The 14,849-nt window shown below is 45.9% G+C and overlaps 1 protein-coding gene across 1 annotated transcript in view; it reads right to left on the reverse strand.

Annotated features, from left to right (window-relative positions):
* Positions 1-14,151, reverse strand: part of SLC6A11 (solute carrier family 6 member 11) — a 151,247-nt gene extending 137,096 nt beyond the window's left edge. The window contains exons 1-4 of the mRNA XM_019651107.1: positions 13,789-14,151; positions 10,752-10,886; positions 10,486-10,626; positions 7,031-7,121 (exon numbers count right to left, since the gene is read on the reverse strand). Coding sequence (XP_019506652.1) covers positions 7,031-7,121; positions 10,486-10,626; positions 10,752-10,886; positions 13,789-14,035 — 614 coding nt within the window. The 5' untranslated portion in view covers positions 14,036-14,151. The remainder of the gene's footprint in view (positions 1-7,030; positions 7,122-10,485; positions 10,627-10,751; positions 10,887-13,788) is intronic.
* Between the last annotated feature and the right edge of the window lie 698 nt (positions 14,152-14,849).

Raw genomic sequence — 14,849 nt, forward strand, 5'->3', positions numbered from 1 at the left:
TGCCTACCTCCTCAGCAAAGTCTCCCATCATTCCCCAGGTTCCAGATGCAGTAGCATTGCAGGTAAAGTCTACAAGCTCAGGCCTCTGTGCTCTTGCCTATGCTATTTTCTCTACCTGGCATGCCATTCACTTACTCCACCATCAATCACATGAACTTCTATTCATCCCGCAAAACCCAGCTAAACACTGCCAACTCCACGAAGCCTTCCCCAAAGCCCAGACATCTAGACGGCCTCATCTTTTTCTTTTTCTTTTTTTAAAGATTTTTATTGGGGAACTGGGGGAAGGGGAACAGACAAGTTGCTGTCGTTTTGTTCTTCAGTCTAGCTGTGGAGGACACTGCTTCACTGGCCCAAGTTGGCACCATCATTGCACTCTTCTCAGGCGAGGCACATCAGTATCCGGCTTCTGGACGGCCGCTCACTGCGGCTGCTGGCCGCTCACGCTGGCTGCTGGCTACACATGGTAGCCCATGGTAACCCACTGCCACAGGGGCTGCAGCCTATGCCGTTGCCGGCGACTCACAGCAGGCCAGCTCCAGGTTGAGCTGTTGTTCAGCATCTTAGCTGTGGAGGGCAGTGTCACTGGCTCTCATATGTGGGATCCGAACCGGGGCCCTCTGGCGTCCCAAGCCAGTTCTTAACCATCGCGCCACTCGGCCGGCCCTGGACTGCCTCATCTTGGCTCCTTGCAAGCATCCTACAGATATTTGTTGTCTTATATTTCAAAACCTCTCTTTTTATTTATGTTTACTTCCTAGCTTTCTTCACCAGGCTTTGTGCTTCTTCAGGGACAGGCAGCATCCACTTCACCTTTCTGGCTACTGATAAGGTGCCCAGAACCCAGTAGGTGCTCAAAACTTAATGTAACAACAACAAAAAAAAATCAAGGGAAGAAAATACACCAAGAGAGTTCTCCAAGTCCAGCTTCACTGTGAAGCGCAAACAGATCTGGCTGATGAGCCTTCTCTAAGAATGTTGAAAAGTACCCATGTAGACTTTTGAAGACCTGAATAAAGTCTTCCTTATAAAATTAGCTCTCATACATTAAGCACATACTACGTGCAAAACATATGGGTCTCATCTGCTGCTCTTGGCAATTCTGAGAGGTACATCCTATGACCATCCTATTTTCACAGGAGCAGACGGAGGCTCAGGTGGGTTAAGTTTCCCAGGATTGTGCACCGGGCAGGCGGAGGAAGCATGACTTAAACTGGGCTCCAGAACTTGCTAGCTGAAGTCTACACCGTGGCTGTGAATGGGGTGCTACATTGGGAGTGGGGCAATCCAAACCAGCAGAAGTAGGCGGTGCCACGCAGTACTGGGTGTCAGGGGTTGGGGTTGGGGGGAGTGGGGGCACTTCTGACCCTGTAGTCGGCACACAGGCTGATTCTGCACAAGGCTCAGCTGAGAATCTATACCAGCAGAGACTGGGGCTAGGTGGGGCACTGAGCCTCAGTACCAGGAACTAACTCGGTATCCCACTTACAACCCATCAAAGTCCTTAGCACATGTTCTCTCCTTTCATCCTCACAGCAATCCAAAGTGCCTGGGAACAGGGTGAATCCCCATCCCACAAATGGAAGAGTAAGCCACGAACATTCTCTTTCTGCATTCAAACCTTCCCAAAGGGCTTAAGCTGTGCTGGGCCTGGTACAGATGAGGACTTCAGCCTTGCAGGTGGGTGTTACCATCGTTTCCAGTTTATAGGCAAGAACACTAAACTGCAGGGGGCTAAGAAACATTCATTCATTCATTCATTTACTCTCATCCATTTCAACTAGTATTTATCGAGCACCTAGACTGTGCTGGCAAGACAGTAGAGAATAAAACAGAATAGTCTTTGCTGGCATGGGGCTTACACTCTGACTAAGGGAGAGAAAAAAAATAAATAAACAAAGACACGAGGATTTCAGCTAAGTACTCAGTAGACCATGAAACAGAGTGGTGGGGTTGAGAGGTACTGGGTGCCGATTCAACTATTAAATGATCAGGGAGGGCTTCCCAAAAGACATTTGAATTAAGACTCCATGATAAGAAGGAGCCAGACACACAAGGATCTGGTGAGGGGTCTTCCAAAACAAGGGAACAAGCCCAGTGTGGACAAAGGACAGAAAGAAGGCCGTTGCAGAGGGAGACAGACAGGGAGTGAGAGGGGCAGGGAGGGAGTCTGAGGGAGTCTGCAGGGGAGGCAGGGACAGGCCCCAGACCCACAGACAGAATCAGGACTTCACTCCAGCTACTCTGCCTCCACAATTTTTTATCCAAAGAAAATCAGTTCAAGTGACCACGTGATTTAGAAATAAACAAATTTAAAACCAAGCTCCTCAAGTGAAGATAAGCTAGAAAGACAAGACCTCACCCTCTGAATAAAGATATAGAACCAAATACCCCTTAGAGCTTAATTCAGGCCAAGCACACGTGCTCAACAATGTGTTGAATCGGTACCATGCAAAAGCGATTTCAACTGTATACACAGAGAGCATGAACTTGCTCACAAAACCCTGGACTAAAGGGACTTGAGGGCCTGAGAAAGGGAAGTGAAAAACAGACCAAAGCCCATCTGATGTCACAATGCTGGTTACATCCATAATAGCACTCAATCCCACCACAGGACTCAGGCTCACAATTTAGAACTGCAAACATATTTAGATAAATGCACAGAGGATGCCAGATAAATACACAGATGCATTTGAGTTACTGAGGGAAATCAGAATGGCCTAATTTTGAAATTTGACATTAGGCCCCTCTGCCCAAACCAGGATCTAGGACCGATGCAAGGCCTGAGCTATTTTCACGGGTTAAGCCTGTAATTTTAATTATAGCCCGAAAGGGAAAATGAACCTACAAGAATGAGGGTGGGCAAGGCCAGGTGCCCAAGGTCAGGGTGAAGCCATGGCCAGCTGTGGGCAGGGGAGCATCACATTGTAACTGATACTATGATAATCTGAGGGCTTGTCTCATCTCTGCTTCTAGGGGGCTAGAACCGCATCTTACATTTCTGCCTCCTTCAAAAATGCACAGCGTCCTTCCTACGTGCCCCAGGAGCTCAGGCATCTATCAAACGAACATGCAGACAGCTGAGGCAGTCCACTCTGGCCAAGCAATGTGGCCCTGAATGAGGTCCCTGAAGTCAGAGGCAGTGGGAAAAGGACGACAGGAGCACACTGGAGATGTGAACCAAGGTGAGGCACCTGTGAGCTAGCCACACCACAATGAAACAGTGAAGAGAAATGGAGAAAAAAAACATTTTTGAGGAAACCTGGTCCAACGCTTGAAGGGCTGTCACATACGAAAGGAATTAGACCTGTTCTTTCCAAGGCCCCAGAAGTCAACTGTCAGCTGAATTTAAGGAAGAGCTTCCTCCTGACAAAGTATTTGTCACAACATGTTTAGTGGAATGCTAGCATTCAGGGAGTGAGAATGGGGTGGGGGGAGGAAGGCATTCTAAATAATTGCATAAGAAAATAAGTTTGGGGATTTGGGTCAAAGACAACAGATGTTCTTACTGAAAGGCATACCTTTCAGTCCTCAAATTTATGTGGCTCCAAAGAGTTTTTCATAGGATGCTATGCACATCTCACAGAGTCTCTACGTTCCAAGCTTACCTCTGGGGAAAAGATGAATTAGAACTGTGTGACAATAGCATCTTTTTGAAGGGTTGAGTGTCACACCAACATTTGAGTGTTTTTAGGGAGTAGAATTCAATACTGCATAGATGATACAAATACAATCTGAATAGAAAGCTAGAACCATGGGTTCATTCTCCCATGGACTTGCATCTTGAATGACCACGTAGCAGGCAAAAGGGTCCAGTTACACCTGAGGACACAGACTAGCTATCCCCTCCTGAACCTCGCTGTCCAAATGAGTGGGTGAGATGGATATTGCAAAAGCATCCTGGAAACAATCAGTGCTATTGCTGGGGAGCTGAGTGACAAGACGAGTGGGCCAGAGCCCACTCTGACTCTCCTCATGTAGTATTTTGTAGAAAATATTGCCTGCCCACCTGCCTTCCTCCCATGTATCTATCCTTTCTGTAATCATTCACTGGGGGCCTTATATAGAGCAGTATTAGTAAGTAAAACCAAAAAAGATGCTGTTTATGACTGCCTATGGGGAATTTGGACTATAAGCAAACACATTGCACAAATAATGATTCAACTGAGGTTTTTCTATATGTTACAAAGGAAATGAAAGGTACAAAACAATAGTCCATTATATAGAGACTTTGTATAGTGTGGGATTTTACGATGGGTTCTCTAAGGGAGCACAGAGACCATGTTTTGCAGACCCTCAAATGTGCAGGTCCAAAAGAAGTCTCTGTGACATTCCTCTGGGAAATCATAGCCCCATGGGATGGGAAAAGGCCACCCAGGCCCACCCACCACAGCAGCCTCCTCTCTAGCACAATATCATATGGATCCTCTATTTGAGACTATCACTGGTTAGGTCTGGGGGAGGGTGGCTGGAGAATTTGCATTTCTAAGCAGGTGATTGTAAAGCTACTATTCCACAGACCACATTTTTAGTAGCACTACTCCATCAGGCAATTTAAAAGACCTAAATAAATGGGGAGCTATCCCGTGTTCACCCACAGAGAGGCTCAAGCAGAAAGATGTCGGTTTTCCTCAAATTAACCTATAAATTCAATATGGTCTCAACCAAAATTCCCACAGAGTTGTTTTGTTCTTTATTGTTTTTTAACTTGACAAGCTGATTCTAAAATTCATGTGGAAAACTAAAACAATTTTGGAAAAGAACAAAGTAAGGGGCTTGCCTTCGCAGCTCAAGGCTTACAATAAAACTATAGATGGAGTATTGACACATAATTAGCAAAAGAGACCAATGGAACGGAACAGAGAGCCCCCAAACAGACCAGTGCCTTTAGGAAAATGATATAAGGAAGATGGCATTACAAATCAGTAGGGAAAGGATGAACGATTTGGTAAATACTGCTGGAGAAATTGGTTATTATATTTTTAAAAACTTGATTCCTCTCTCATATCATATGCAAAAATAAAATTCCAGGTAGATTGTATTCATAAATGTGAAAGACAAAACCTTTAGAACTCTTAGAAGAAAATACAGAAAATTGCTACAACTTTGGGGTAGGGAAATTATTCTTAAGACACCAACTGTGCAAACCAAAAAGATTGACAAATTTGACTTCCATAACACTGAAACCCCCTACGTGCAGTATTTGAGAAAACCCATACACTAGGAAAAGCTATTTGCAACACAGATACTAATATCTATAATGTATCAAGATTTCCTACTTATGAGAAAACACAAACTATCCAAAGAGAAAAGGATATGAACAGGAAGCTCAAACAAGAAAACCCAAATAGAAAACAAACAAATATTAAAAGATGCTCAACCTGACAATAGAGAAATGCAAATTTAAAATAGTGGGATACCATTTCATACCCATTACACTAGCAAAACTTAAAAGCTTTGACCAGACCGAGTACTGTCTATTATGTGGGGCAGTAGAAATTCTCGCACACTCGTTTGGAGAAAAAAATAGAATAGTCCTTTTAGAAAGCAATTTGACATTATCTGATAAAACTGATAATGCATGCACCCTACCACCCAGCAACTCCACTCTTAGGTAAATGACCTGGAAACCTTCACTCAGGCACACAGGGAAGCGTGGATAAGACATTCACTCAATGTGCTTAATAAGAGTGGGAAAAGGGACAGTCTAAATGCCCATCCAGTGGAGCTGGATAAATACAATGTAGTCTATTTATACAGTGAAATACTATATAGCAGGAAAAAAATGAATGAACCAAAGCTATATATATCAATAGAAATACATCTCAAAATCAATATTGAACAAAGAAACAAAGTTGTAAAAAATGTAAGTAATGGATAGCATTAATATAAAATTTGAACACATACAAGAAAGACCTAGGTACTATTTGGGATTTACATATACATTTAGTATAAACATGAGAATGATAAATCTAAATTCAACACAATGACCCCTAGACAGGGTAGGAGAGGGATAGTACCAGGGAAAAGAATAAAAATCATTCATAAAACCACTGCCCCTCCACACTACTATTAATCAGTATTAGGGTAGGGGAGGTTCTTCAACAAAACCAGACTTTTTCAGATTAAAAAGCCTCAGAAAGCATTTAGCCTGCCCTCGACCCACAGAGGAAACTTCTCTTCAATACGCTGGGCAGAGGATCCTCCTACCTTTACTATAGATGCTTCTAAGTCAGGGCTGCTGTGCACAGTTATGCAGGTTGGCACTGTACAATCTAGAGCACACATTTCAGTGCTAATGACGCCCCCTAGGGTTGTGCAGTGAACCACTAATACAACCATATGTGGCAGTCCTATAACTCCCAGGTCATAGACCCCTTTGGAACACTGATGAAAAATGCCCATCTCCTGGAAAATGCCCACCCACACAATCACTGCCTGTAATGTCAGTGGACTCAGACACCTCCCCAACAGTGATCAGCAGCAGCCTGACACTGGTCAAACACTTTGGGGGATGGGTGCTCACAACCTTCAGAAGTACCTGCAGATACTGTGAGACTAAGCTCTTCCTTAAGTACATTTGAAACCTGCCTCTTGATAACCTCTATCCATTAAGGTTGATCTACTTTCTTTCCGCATGACACTTTAGCTGCTGAAAGAAAGCTAACCTGTTCCCCACTGGAGATTTCTGCTTTCCAGGCTAAATATACTGTTGGCTTAACTTCTTGCAAACATCTTCACTCTTTTTAAAAATGAATTTTTAAACTGTCCACCATTTTACCAAGCACTTCTTGCCCTCCTAAGCAACTAGGCATGTTGACATGTCATCAAAGAACAAGAAAGCATTTCTCTTAGCTGTCCCTTTAGGAAACCTCTAAAGATCTCCACTCTGGCTTCCAATGCATTCAAATGCCTACAGAAGCCAGGAAGCCAGGCTGGAGGAAGCGTCAGGTTTTTTCCTGCAATGTCGGCTGAGCAGAGCCAGGATGGAGCCCCCACAGCTAAGGGAGACAAGTCATGTTCCACTTACTCCCAAAATTCCATGACGGGGGAGGTGGCGTTCTGCAGGGACACATGGCTGTGGTTGCTCACATTCAGTTTCTGGAACTCCACACAATTCTCTACAGTGGAAACAAGACAAGAAATAGAAGAAGATTAACCTCTGCAAGGGCTGGGTCTTGAAAAACATTCAGAGCCGATGGTGCAACCAGGTGGTTTTATCTCACCGCTCCAAGTAAACACGCCTCAAAGAACACCGAGGGTAAATATCAATAACTGACAAACAGTTTGAGAGGCTTGGTCTGATTCAAACAGGAGGAAAGGTTTTGGGGGCAGGACACTTTCTCTCTCTCATTTTCACTCAATGTGCCCTATTGAACTCTTCCTGCCTTGTTCCCAAATCTCCTTTCCTTTTTATTCACTTCCCTGTCGAAGGCCTGGCCATGGATTTCCCATTTTGCTCAGTGGTCCCAGCAGGAATTGGGGGACTAAAGGACTGGGTTAGTTGTGGTGCCCCTAGGGCAGTAATGCAGTTGAGACTCAGTTTCCCTTCATGTACAAAGAGGCTTATCTCACTGCTGCCTGATAAATATGTGACGATAGGATGAAATGACATGAGCTTACATGTGCAAAGGATCCCTAGCTTTTTCATTATTCTCTCCCTCACTCAATCAGTCCAAGAAAGGATTTTTTTGAAGGTCTCTCCTCATTTCGTGAAACTTGATGACCAAGGGAGATTTGAATCTCAAGTAAAAACATCCAAGTGTTCATCCTTTAAGGCCCAGAACAACTCATATAACCCTCCTCCAGGGAGCCTTCCCTGATCTTCCTCTCCTGAATTCTAAGAAAGTTAGAATTGAAAGGCCCTCCAAGGAATCACCTTCTCTCATTCACCTTATTTTGAAGAGGAGGACTCCAGGTTTAGAAGTAGTCAAGTGACCCCAACCCATACCCTCTCCCAGCTCTACAAATCACCAGCCAGTTAGGGGCAGAACCAGGAAGCAACTCAGCCAATGTTCCATCCCCTTTTCCATGGTCATTGCCCAGTTCTGTCTGCCACCACGGGACCCATGCCTCTTTATAGCACCCTTCTGTTTACAGAGCCACCTCAGCCACCAGACAGTGAGCTCCTGGAGGGGGGGGCGAACCTCCTGCGCCCACTGTGGAGCCCCTAGGCCCAGCACAGTGGCCAGCGTGGAGCCACTGTGCAGCTTCACTCAAGCACTTCTCACTTCTCATGTGTGTATGAACCCTTCAAACATCTCCAGTCTCTGGGGGTGGGAAGCACCTCCTGTATGTGTTGTTTCACACATTGCCAGTGAAAGGGGAAAGGAGAGTGAGAGAGAAAGCTTTGCAGTCCACTGAGGAAAATTCCCCCAATCGTCTCCTGCTTCCCACTCCACTTGGCAAGTGCTAACCATATTCTGAACAGAAGGGTCCACAGATGGTCCTGAGGGAAGTATGGAAACCTGATATTATAGGTGAAACACCTGGATGTGCCCTTTGTGCCTTTTACTGGAGATAGGAGTCCTTGGTTTTGATCACATTCTCTAAAATTGTTTCTTAAAATTTTTTTTTTCTAGAGTAAAAAAATTTCTCACACACCCAAGGTTGACAAGGCATTTTTATTAAGATGATATTTAATCATGTACAAATAAACAGTGAGTCATAAAGCCTTTGTGATTATAGTATTCATACAACTATAAAACCAGAATTAAATTGACAAAATACCAACTACAGACCCAATACAATTCAAATGATAGCATAAAATGGATGTGTAAGATAATGCCATTTTGTGAAATTGGATGGATTTCCCAACAGAAAAAGGAACGGACAGGCAGGAGGCCGGGTCTATTCAGTTCAGCTTGCCTATTCTTCTATGGGCTATTTGAGACTCAGCCCTATCACCATTTTTTTCTGTTCACACTTTGCAAAACCTTTATTCCCACAGTTTGTTGTGTTCTCAACTGGATGTCACTTAGTACTAATGCACCATTTATGAATTAAATCTCTCCGCTCTTTTTCCCTTGGCTGCCATCATCCTATTTACCAAGGCTGCATCTTAAATTGTGAACACTCACAAAGGCAGGCACCCAGATCTCCTGGCTATCCTCAGTTATAAGGTGGCCGTACAGGCGATCCTGAACATGCGTATATTTTTAGAGTGTCCTCAAAATAAACACACACAGTTAAGTTATCATAGAAGATTCACAGGCTTCCAAGAAAGCGTCTTTGAAATTTAGTTTGATAAACATCTCTATGAGGTTCCTGGCCAAAAAAGGTTAAGAACCAGGGCACTAAAGTGAGACAGTGAGACCTCCACAAAATGCGAGGGGCAGGAGAGCAAGGTAAAGTCTTGCAGAACTAGAAGCTGGTTCAATGCACTTTCTAGACCTGATGCCTGCTGTTTCCTTCCTCTGGTGACAGACATCTTACCCAGTCTTACTGTAGCTCAGCCTTCAGGATGACAGGCCACTTTCAAGGACACCCTAACCACATGAATGGTGAATAGCTTAAAGTGCGTATGCCAATTTCAGTCAAAAGGCATTGGCTGCCTGGAGCACTGCTGCGAAGGGTTCTGAGGCCAAGACTAGAATCAAAAGGAAAGAGTTCTAGAATTGATTAGTGATGTCTGCTCTAAGCACTACCACTGTAGATAAGAGTTGGTATGGATTTGCCTTCTCTGGATTCTAAGACTCAATCCCCGATAGGAATACAAATTGAAAAGCAAACAGCATATTAGTAATCTAATAAGTTAGATTAATACCTAATCTAAAAAGTTATCCATTCAAGGGGCGTGGGGTGAGGCTGGTGAATTCAAATACCTACCTAGGTTGGACAAAGTATATGAGCAAAGTGGACTGGGTGGGGACTGTGGCCTCATCCAAAGGCAACAGCCACTTTCCAGCTACAGCCATTGCTGCCAAGCAAGACTATGGGAATGTGGGTCTGATGTTGGCAGTTCTTTTCAATATTTCAACAGAAGCTGGAAATCTGTATTTTCATGTGAAGTCTTCTGATTTTTCAATTTAGGTAACCAAATATATTTTTAAAATTTGCTGGTCACTGATTTAAAGCCTAATTAGCCTATTGGCCCCCTGTTTGCAACACTTGATGTAGTCTGACCCCTTCATTTTACAAAGGAAAATCTGACACCTGGAGAGGCAGGGCTGGAATTGGAGCCTGAACCCCTCACATCCCCCCTCTGGCCCCAAAGGGCTCAGTTTCTGTACTTGGCAAAGCAAGGCAAAAGCATCACCATCTTCTACCCCATGCCAATTCTGGGCCAGGGCTCAGCTCAGGTTTCAGGGCTGCAACCCACAGAATGGACCCAGACCCAGTGCAGAACTGACTTCTAGTTTCAGTGGAATCTGGACTCATGGTGAAAGGCTAGAGGCCAGGATTGGTCTCCAGGACAAGGACACCCACCCCCAATCCCAGGCCTCCCAGAAGGACCAGCAGAGAGACCCTCCCTAGGAGCCATACCTGTGTTCCACTCATGCCCACAGGTGGCCCAGGGGAGCTCGGTGGTGAAGCAGTTGCTCAGGTAGAAAATGGCCCATGCCAAGATGATGATATAGTACACATTTAGATGTGCCTCGATCACCTGAGTTGCATAGCCAATCCCTGAAAGACCAAAGGAAAGGGAGCAATTTGAGTCTCTCTCCACTTTGTTAAAATAGTCTCAGCTACTTTTCACAGCCTGACATCACCTAGGCATCATTTTATTTTCTGATTAACTCAACACTTACCTTCAAATAAAGGGCAAACTTTTCTCCAACAAGTAATGCCACCTTCACTCGTGAATTGTCCCAGAGCTGTTTCCAGGAAAAAAACAGGAATTCCACAGCAAATAAAAAACACCACATATGGAATCAGGAATGCCCCTGCAAGAATGCAAAATAAGAGAATATGGTTAAAATCGCACCACCATTTCATGTTCTGTACAAGCACCTACTACAGGCAAGACATAATGTTCTCTAAGCTTGAGTTCAGGTTGCCACTATGAGGACCAAAGTCAGGAAATGTGGCCCTGGGTTTGTGCCCTCTGCTACCTAGTACTGTGAGTAATCTACCTCACATTCTCCCTGCCTCAACTTCTTCATCTGTAAAATGGGGCTCTCATGCTTAATATCTGCACCACTTATCTCAGAGAATTATTGTATAGCTAAGATGATGATGTAAAAGAAAGTGTTTGACTTGCTTGATTCTTTATTTATACATTTCACCCTCCAAAACAGGTCAAATTCATTCCCTCCCTGAATGTTGCATCCTTCTTTTTTTACTCTAAAGTAATGCCAAAAGGCCAGGTAAGGGGACCCCTTATTATTTACTTTGGAAGTGACCTGCAAACTATCTTTTTCATACAGATGAGCATTCTTGAGATATGCAGTAAGCAACATCAGGCTCCTATACCTGAGGCCCAGGTATAACGTTGAGTTATAAACAGTTTGCTGCAAGAATCTGTCCAGAAAGACTGGCTATGGATCAGTCTGAGAAAAGACAGCTGTAAGCTTTAGTGCTCCTGTCTTGAAACACAATACCCATTGCCTGGGCCTTTCTGTGAAACAAATTAAATAACTGAGGTGAACATGAGCTATTACAACCAGAAAGGGATTTTTCCAAATCCCTCATTCTCTCCCTCCTGTCTAATAACAACGCATGAAAACACATGCTATTTCCCACCATCTGATCTCACAAATGAAGGCTTTAACTGAAATTGCTTTTTGCTAAATGAAGTCTCTTCAACCGCAGGATCAATAGCAACAATTTGGATCAATCTTGATAGGAGGACCGTATCTAACAGGTTTTGAAAGGTTCTTAGCTTTTCTGGACAAGACAATTTTTACAATTTTACACTGGGAAAGAAATACTTTACTGTTGATATCTATGAGTAGAGCTGTGTGGGCATTTTTTCAAAAGGTAAATGGTTGATAAACAGATATCCCCAGCTATATAAGAAGGCAAAAAGTATATGAAAGGGGATAAGAGGGTCTCAACCTAAGTGATTTTTAAAAGCTGTAGGTTCCCTAATATGCTGCAATTTACCTGTGAATTCTCTAGAACCTAACAAATGACATTTTTAAAAGCCTTTTGTCCTATGTACTCACACAGCTAGTAATCCTTACTATAACTAGCTTAATTAAACCAGGATATCTGTTTACCCAATGGAGACTCTTGGCAAGTTAGAGTAAAAAAAAAAAAATCCACTCACTTTTAAATTTTACTCACTACAACTTTAAAAAAAAAAAAGATCTGGCAGAATTTGTAATTAACCCAGCTTACCCTGTTTTCTGCTTTTAGGAATGCTTTTAGTTTTGGCATAACAATTTCCTGTATAAAAAAGGATGCTAAAACAATTTTTGCCTGGGGCTCTCCTAAAGGGTTTCCATAAGTTTCTAAGCAGACATGGCAGCTTAGGAAGGTTGAATCTGCAAAGGGAGGTGGGATTCACAGCTGAGGGTGCAGGGCACATTCAGGGTCTCCGAGTCCACTCCCTCTGCACCTTTTGCCAAGCCACCAACACCAGCGGCCACTTCATTACCAGTGCAGAGCAGGCTTGGAGCAGCCTGTGCCTTCAGGATGAATGTCTCCAAAGAAAAGGCTCAGGCCAAGCAGTACCCTTCTCGCTCTCCCTGCAGCTGCTCCCACAGGAAGTTCTGGCTCCACGCAGCCTTAAAAGTGTGGTCCCTGCCAGCCAACTTTGAGCCACCTTCATTGGGATCTGGGGATCTGCTGGTGGGGTAGGGGCACAGCAAAGACAGGGAGGGGCACTTAGACACATGGTTTTTGTTGGAGAACCTATGCCACCCGATAAGGTTTTACAAGGCCCCTTGCCTTGGACCTGCTGACTGTCCTGCTGATAATGACAAGTGGGAACTCCTGAAGTTTGGAGCCCCTTCCTTGAGCTGAGAGATTTGAGGATTACTGATGCATCGCCACCAAATTTACTTGGATATGTTGTCACTACAAATTCTCTCATCATCCCTCACATGCAATGTTATTGCTATCTGTCATGGGTGACTGTGAGACCAGTAAAAGCAACTGCTTGATGCCAATTCTTCCACCAGAGAGGCCCAAGAAGAGGCCCTAGAAAGGGCCTTAAGAGCAAAAGAAAGAAAACCAAATAGCAGTGCCTACTCTAAAAGTTCTCCCTGTTTGTTGGTCCAGTCCCAGGTTTTTTTTAAAAAAGTCTTTGGTGTCAGAAAGCCATCTTTATCACTTATTAAATGAGTAACTTCTCTGGCCCTCAGTTTCCTCATCTGCAAAATGGGTAGAGCACGGCCTACAGAGGTGACTGTAAGGATGAAATACGACGATGTGGGTAAAGCTTAGTATGGAGCCTGGCATTTCAGTGCGCACTCAAGGCCCCAGCCAACTCACATCATTATCAGAGTCCCTTTCTTTCACGGTGGTTTCCCGTTAGGAAAGCTGAGGCTCAAAGGGTCTGTCTCTTGACCCAAACAGCAGCTAAGGTACAAAATGCAAGGGCTCCTGGTCTTGGTCTGCACCACCAGCTGGGACGACATGCACCTGCCAGGCAAATCCCCGCGTGCTAGCTGGAGGCACATTCAGGTGCGAAGCGCAGGTGCGCATGCGCACGGGGAAGGTGAGCCTTGCCGCGGGGTAAGCTCACGCGCCAGGCTGCCCCGGGCCGGCATTCTCCCGAGGGTCCAGCTACACGCAGGCGCGGGAGGGGTCTCGCGCTCACCCCTAGCTCCCCGCCCCCACCAGGCTGGTTCCCGCCCCAACCCCCCGCATTCTCCTCAGTGTCGCGGGCCGCCTCACCTCCACCGTTCTTGTAGCACAGGTAAGGGAAGCGCCACACGTTACCAAGCCCGATAATCTCCCCGGCCACGCTCAGCACGAACTCCACCTTGTTGTTCCAGTGGCCGCGCTCGTGGACCGCCTTGTCCCGCTTGTCGCGCGGGTCGCGCGCAGACGCCGCGCCCCCGCCGCCACCCGGCGCTTCAGACTCTCGCGCCTCCTCGGCAGCCTTGCCGTTACCCAGAGGCAGCGCCTTCTCCGCCGTCATGGCCGCGCTGCCTGCCTCGTGCGCCGGGCCGGCTCTGCGCCGCCGCCCCAGGCGGGCTGGCTTTTCAGGAGGCGCGAGCGGGCGGGAGGGGGAGGCAGGGGGTGGAGCTGAGGGGCCGGGCCCACACCGAGACGGAGACCGGGACGCGGCGCGGCGGCCGGGCGCTCAGGGCGCCCACGCCGCCTCAGGCGGGCTGGGCCCGAGAGTCGGCGAGCACCTCGCGCGCGCCCAGTGCGTTGCGCGCGCCAAGCACCTTCCAGCGCCTTGCGCGCCCTCCCTTTCGTTGACCTACCCACTGGCCTCCTAGGACACGAGTGGAAGCGCCCACTCAGGCCTAGGTTGGGTCCCGACACCAAGCCCTGAGGTTCCACCATCTCTGTTACCTCCAAATGCTTGGGCCTCGGTTTCTCCTCTCTAATAAATGAAGTGGGCTCTAGGCCAGGCTTCTCCAACTTTAATGTGCACCCCAGTCACCTGCAGGTCTTGTTAAACTGCAGATCCTGATCTGCTACGTAGTGGGTCGGGCTGGGCTGGAGCTTTTGCGTTTCAAACAAGCGTTCAGGTGCCGAGGCTGCTGCTGGTCCAGCAACCACACTTGGAGGGAAATGAGAGTAAAGGAACTCTTGGTTTCTTCCTAGTACTCAGGGACTCTGTGAGCTCCCCAAGGGTTTGGGACATCTCCAAATCTTGTTCAAACTGGTGCCTACTGCTCTAAACACGGTGAGGCAGGATAGTGTGTCAGTTAAGCATTCGTGCCAGGAAGCAGACAAAGCTAAATTGAATCACGTGCTCCACCTAGCTTTGTTGTATGAAG

Source organism: Hipposideros armiger, unplaced genomic scaffold (assembly GCF_001890085.2).
Source record: "Hipposideros armiger isolate ML-2016 unplaced genomic scaffold, ASM189008v1 scaffold_152, whole genome shotgun sequence".
NCBI lineage: Eukaryota > Metazoa > Chordata > Mammalia > Chiroptera > Hipposideridae > Hipposideros > Hipposideros armiger.